This window comes from Suricata suricatta, chromosome 9 (assembly GCF_006229205.1).
Source record: "Suricata suricatta isolate VVHF042 chromosome 9, meerkat_22Aug2017_6uvM2_HiC, whole genome shotgun sequence".
Taxonomy (NCBI): Eukaryota; Metazoa; Chordata; class Mammalia; order Carnivora; family Herpestidae; genus Suricata; species Suricata suricatta.
The window spans coordinates 38,226,771-38,233,147 of NC_043708.1; the positions used below are offsets into that span (position 1 = coordinate 38,226,771).

At 50.9% G+C, this 6,377-nt stretch overlaps 1 protein-coding gene across 1 annotated transcript; it reads left to right on the plus strand.

Annotated features, from left to right (window-relative positions):
- The first annotated feature begins 153 nt into the window (after nt 1-153).
- SIX1 (SIX homeobox 1) lies at nt 154-4,874 on the plus strand. The gene is made up of 2 exons (XM_029951345.1): nt 154-974; nt 3,009-4,874. Exons 1-2 carry the CDS (start codon nt 415-417, stop codon nt 3,301-3,303), a joined length of 855 nt encoding a protein of 284 aa, XP_029807205.1. The 5' UTR covers nt 154-414; the 3' UTR covers nt 3,304-4,874.
- The last annotated feature ends 1,503 nt before the right edge of the window (nt 4,875-6,377 follow it).

The following is a 6,377-nucleotide window of genomic DNA, read 5'->3' on the forward strand; positions in this document are numbered from 1 at the left end:
GCGGGGCGGCGCGGCCCCGCTGCCCGGCCCGGCGGCGCGCTGGCTGGCCAGCCCCGGATAGGCGCCGCCTGCAGCCAATCAGCGCGCCGGGGACGCTGCGCGCTTTAAGGCCGCTGCGGGGAGAACAGAAACCAAGTTCCCCGGCAACGAGCAGCATCAACCCGGCGGGAGGCCGGAGCCAGAGAGGCCCAAAAAGGCTGCGGAGTGAGCGGGTCGCTCCGTCTCCAGCGCGCCCCCCTCTGCCTTCTTCCTCGGCCGCCCAGCCCTAAGTTTCGACTAGCTTTTTGGCTTACGGAGATCCTAGGAGGGGGTAGGAGCAGCTGCGCCCCCCGCCCTGCGGCTGCCGCCCCCTGCTTTTAAGGCGCTGCTCCCTGCCGCGTGCGTTCGGGCAGTGCACCTCGGCAGGCCCCAGCCATGTCGATGCTGCCGTCGTTCGGCTTCACGCAGGAGCAAGTGGCGTGCGTGTGCGAAGTTCTGCAGCAAGGCGGGAACCTGGAACGTCTGGGCAGGTTCCTGTGGTCTCTGCCCGCCTGCGACCACCTGCACAAGAACGAAAGCGTGCTCAAGGCCAAGGCCGTGGTTGCGTTCCACCGCGGGAACTTCCGCGAGCTCTACAAGATCCTGGAGAGCCACCAGTTCTCGCCTCACAACCACCCCAAGCTGCAGCAACTGTGGCTGAAGGCGCACTACGTGGAGGCCGAGAAGCTGCGCGGCCGGCCCCTGGGCGCGGTGGGCAAATATCGGGTGCGCCGAAAATTCCCGCTGCCGCGCACCATCTGGGACGGCGAGGAGACCAGCTACTGCTTCAAGGAGAAGTCGCGGGGCGTGCTGCGGGAGTGGTACGCGCACAACCCATACCCCTCGCCTCGTGAGAAGCGGGAGCTGGCCGAGGCCACGGGGCTCACCACCACCCAGGTCAGCAACTGGTTTAAGAACCGGAGGCAAAGAGACCGGGCCGCCGAGGCCAAGGAAAGGTACGCGGCGTGCTTCCCGCTGCTCGGGCGACCCCGGGAAGCCTTCCTTTTCCCTCCGCCCTTTCTCGCCCCCGCTGGTACCCGCCACCGCGTCCTCTCTGCCGGCTGGAGCCCGTCCGCCGGGCGGCGCCCGGGCCTCCGCGGTACTGCAGCGAAAGTTCATGAACTCTGACATCGCTTGCTAGGGATGGGGAGTCATTTGATTTGAGCGCCCGCGCGTGGGTTTCTTGGGTTGTGAGTGTCGGGAAATATTGGCGCTGGGTTTGTTTTTCGTGCCTCCCTGGTTGGCTGGGGCGACGAGTGAGGGTGGGGGGCGCGGGGTGAACTTCTCGATCAACTACAAGGGAAGTGTTGATTGGTGCCTCGAGGAAAGGGGTTCGGTAGGAGCTGAGGGTCGCGCACCTCACTCCTCTTGCTCCCCAGACGGGTGGAGCTGGCCTCAGACGTCTGCTCTGCCCCCATGGCCGCCGCATCGTTTCCCCGCTCTCTTCCTGGTAGGCTTTTAGGCGAGAAGTCACCGCTTCATTCCGCACTAGCTGTACAAAGGGAGGAGTCTTTCAAAAGAAATCCACAGAAAGGAGAGCTTTGGAAAAGTTGGCGCTGCCCTTATTACACGGCGCCCGAAGCCCAGAAAGGACTGCTCCTCTCCGGGCCCCCTCGCGCGTGTCCCGGGGCTGCCGCGGGTCCATCTGGCGGTCCGCGCCACCGCCCCGGCCGAGGAAGGGGGTCTCCAGTGGCAGACTTCTCTCCGGAGCTCAGAAGGCAGTCGTATTTTAACCTGCCTCTGCCTCCGCCCTCCTCGCGCGAACACCCTCGGTCACCTGGCCCGGCTCCATCCGTTTGCTGTTGGAGTTTCCGAACGAGATTTCGGAAGCGCCCGAGGAGAGGGCGGCGGCGGTGAGCGCGCCCCGGGAAGCCGAGGAGTTTTGGGGAAACCTGAGAGCCTGGTAGGGCTGGGTTTCCTTTGTTCGCTTGCGAGGTTGGGGGCGGCAGATGTGGCCTCTGCTTTCCCCTCTGGGTGGAAGAGCACGGAGCCACAGCGGCTGTCCAGGGAGAGGGACTGAGGGGGAGAGAGTAGGGGAGCCGGGAAGGCGCCGGGGCCGAGAAGGATGGGCCAGCACCCTGAAGCCGGAAGCGGCCGGGGCTTCGAAATCCTGAAGTTTACCAGCACCCAGAATCCGGACCGACGCCCAGGCACGCCGCACCCACTCTCCGGCTGCGCGGGGCCTCGAAGTTTCTTCCGTTGGGAAACAGTGCGCGGTTGTGGATGTCCGCGCACCGTTCGGAGGGGGCTGAGAGGGAGATCTGAGGGACTAAGGACTGAGCGACCAACCGGGGACGGGGACAGTATGGTTCCAGTTAGGCTTTACTTACAAAAGGGCCATCCTATAAGTCAGGCCCGAGGGCCCACTCCCTGATGAAATCGGAGAGACTGGCTGCGCTCCCTGTGTTTACTCAGGTCACTGGGCCGCTCTGGACACCACTTCCCATGACCTGTCCTGTGCCTCTGAAACCACAACCTCTCGGCAGGGGCAGGGAAACTCGACGTTTAATTGTTTCCTCAGATGGGAACAGGACAACTGACTTGATTTACCCCAAACATCTGTGCGTTCGGGTCTGTTTGTCCTCTGGTCATTTTCTTTATCACCAACAAACATTTGTTGGACGTTTTTAAAACTTAATTACTTCTAAGTGTGGTGCTAGCTGATAGGTGTTTGAAAATAACTGCTTGAACAAAATTTTGAAAATAATTTTTGTGTTTCAAATAAGTCCTGCTGATCTGGCTTTCTAAAACCTGGAAGAGGAAAGGACCTGGCTCCCGGAAGCTCTGCCCATAGTTCCCCATTTCTCCAGTCTCCTTTGCCTCCTTACTTCCCCCAAGACCCTTGGGGATGGGTGGGAGGGCACAGTTCCTCCATTTAGGTATATGACTGATTGCACAATGGCCAGCTCCCCTCCCTCCACTCACACTTTTTTTAACCTACGTGGTTTTGTTTTTTTTTTAACCATATGGTGTTGTCCTCTATTTCTTAGGGAGAACACCGAAAACAATAACTCCTCCTCGAACAAGCAGAATCAACTCTCTCCTCTGGAAGGGGGCAAGCCGCTCATGTCCAGCTCAGAAGAAGAATTCTCACCTCCCCAAAGTCCAGACCAGAACTCGGTACTTCTGCTGCAGGGCAATATGGGCCACGCCAGGAGCTCAAACTATTCTCTCCCTGGTTTAACGGCCTCACAGCCCAGCCACGGCCTGCAAGCCCACCAGCATCAGCTCCAGGACTCCCTGCTGGGCCCCCTTACCTCCAGTCTCGTGGACTTGGGGTCTTAAGTGGGGAGGGACTGGGCCTGGAGGCGGTGACTAGGGACACTTGTAAATAGAAACCAGGATCATCTTTGCAGTTTGTTTCTGGGGTTCTCTGCGCATAAAGGAATGGTGGACTTTCACAAATATCTTTTTAAAACTCAAAACTAACATCGATGCTCAAGCTTAGTTACCTTCTTCTCTCCAACTCTTGCATTTCCCATCCCAGTGCAGAGATCAGGAAAAAAAAAAACCCAAACAAACAAAAGCACCCAGTCACCCAGTCTTTGTTCTGGGCAATCCAAGTGCCAGCTTTAGTTGTCTTTCTTTCTTTCTTCCTTTCTTTCTTTTTTCTTTCAGTGAATGAGATTTACAAATCAACTGGATTTTACTTATTCCCTTTTAATTTATGGCAAAATTATTTGGGAAGAGGAAAAGGAAATGAGAGAGACAGAGAGGTCAAAATAGTGAAAATAAGAGCCTCCAGCCAGGAGGAACTGTTCGTTTTCTTAAGGTGAATAGGAAAAATATGATCTTAAAACTTTTTTGGAGGGGGGAAATTAAGTTTACATTTTTCATTATTTAGTGTTAAACACTTTTATGTAGATTAAAAGGAAAGAACAGTATTTGCGGGAAAATAAGTGCCTAAATGTCTTAATGCTCTCTGTGTAAGGCAGTTAGAAATAGCAGTGACCATTAGTACTACAACTATTTTTGTCAAATTTAGTGGGGTTTTTGGTTGTTGTTTGTTTTCTTGGGTTTTTTTAATGGCAAACTTTAAAAATATACCAATGTGAAAAAAACACTTTCCAGAATGCCATTACTTCTCATGCCCTTGAAGCTTTCATATCTGTAGCCTCCTCCTATTAAGGGTTTCTCTTGTTCCTAGTTTCTAGCCTACAGAAATATGCGACAAATCTGGCAACCTGGTAATTGTTACTAAAACGGCATGTGTTTTCAGGTTTCTTTTCTATTGTACCTAAACCAGTCTAAATTAAAACTTAGAAGAACACCAGGAGTACGATTCTGTTTCTGAAAGGTGAGTTGTGTATTGCTGTCATTGGGCCCTACTTTTTTTTTTTTTTTAAGTTTTCTTGCTTTCTTACTTAATGATGGTTATGAATTGCAGGGTACTTTGAAGGCCACCACCTGAACCAAGAGTGGTGACCGAGTTGATTATGTGATAGGAAAAGAGTGAAGTTAGCGTTAGGGTATTTATTTATTTTTTTTATTATTCAGATATGCAGTTTTGTTTACCACTAGCTCTTCTCCACAGGTTCATATGTTAACTCTGCTCTTTTTGTATTAATGAGTTTATGACAAGACTGTGAAAGTAAAATAATTTATCTACTTGGGAAAAAAAGGGGGGGCACTCGAACATGGATAACAACATTGTGAATTAATCTGTATAAATAGAAAGCAGACCAGCAGGATGGGAGCTCTTTGCACTGCTGTGAGATAGTGTCCAGAAAAATCTCAGTAATCGTGTAGGCTCCATATTATTTTTGCCTGGGGCAAAAATGATGTATCTTTGTATTTAGCTTTTAAAACTAGTGAAACAAATGGCATTATTTATTAAAATTCTACTCAGGATAACAGGATTGGCTTGCTTGTGCTTTGTAAAAATATTGCTCCCCAGAGAGAGTCTATTTTCTGACATGACGGTTTCATAATTTTGATTTTCCCCATCCATGTCACTATTAATATATTAGTTTCTTTCTTACTCTTTCCTATCTTTCCTGTCCTGATCTAGGAGACTGAGTTGTGTGTATGAGGGATGGTGGTGGTAGAATTTAGGCCTTATTCTGAGTTTTTAGAAGATGTCAAATAGCTTTGACTGGATTCAAAGGAGAAAGGATCACTGTACTCAACTGTAGTCACTTTTACTTATAAAGCTATTTTCCCCCCTTCAGTGATGGACAGATGTGCACACAGCCGCTGGGAGACCATCATTTGGATTGGGAGCTCAGGGTCCCAATCTCCCTTGTTAGTGTTTTGGATCATTAAGTTGGTGTTTATTTAAGTCACTAGGGTGTTTATTCTCCACGTCTTGGGCCACGGAGAAATGCCACCCTCTGCAGGAGGGGCTCTCACAGGGGATCTCCGCACATTCTTCACATTCACTCCCCAAAACAAACACCCTGCACAAAGATAGCTTTCAATGACCCTGACAGGCTTCAAAGGACACCGCGGAAATCTCCCTGGAAAATAAGGAAGGGCCAATTACTTTAATTTCTTACATGCCCTCTCTTCCTACTCCGATGACTACCCCCCACTCTTCCAGCTCTGCTTGGTATAATTTTAGACTCGTGGAAGATGTCTCTCTGGGCACCGGGGCCCACTTCCTGCTCCCTTGGTTGGTGAATCTTGGAAATGTCTGCAGATCTGGCGAGGAGCAGAGCGGGCCAGTCCTGTAAAAACCCCTGTGATTACTGCTTGTAAACTCGTTAAAAGGACAATTTTCTGTCACAGTCATAAACTCTTTGTAAAATCCCTGGCACGGGATCCAGAGTGCACATATTCCAGATGTGTTTAATAAGAAATTGCACAATATGCCTCCCTCCGCTGTCCCTGGCTCAGTCTGGCGAAACTAGGGACAAGCAGGAGAAGGCGAGAAAGCTGGATATTGCTCTGGATATCGCTGTGAGTTTTCTTGGCAATCATTTTGGAGCGATCATTGGGGGGAACTAACCATATTTTTTTTCCTTGAGGAAATCTTCGAGGACCAGCTGTTAAGGGACCTCCAATTTATTTTCTCGGCATTGCAGTTTAACTGAATCAAAAGCCACTTTTCGTTTCTCCTCTGCAGGTTTTTTAATGATAGCCAAAAGTAGTGAACAACGGCTTATAAATAGTGTTTTTAGGACGAAGCCTTACAGACTTTTGCCAAGTAAAATGAAAAAACAAATACTAGTGCGATTTTTTTTTTTTGGACATTTTAAATCTGAACACACAATTGTTCTGGTCCCGGCTGCCTGCTCGCCTTGACCTCTTGGCTGAGAATGAAGCTTCCTAAATATTCGGAGGCAAAGGGACTTGGCCGGCAGTTCCGAGATTTTGGCTTAGCAAGTAGGGACTCAAGAGCCCTCAGAGCCCCCCAC

Excerpts from the sequence above, each read along its gene's own strand:
- SIX1 (XM_029951345.1), top strand. The coding sequence starts at position 415 with ATGTCGATGCTGCCGTCGTTCGGCTTCACGCAGGAGCAAGTGGCGTGC. Across the intron at positions 975-3,008 it reads GCCGCCGAGGCCAAGGAAAG|GGAGAACACCGAAAACAATA; the intron begins GTACGCGGCGTG and ends TCTATTTCTTAG.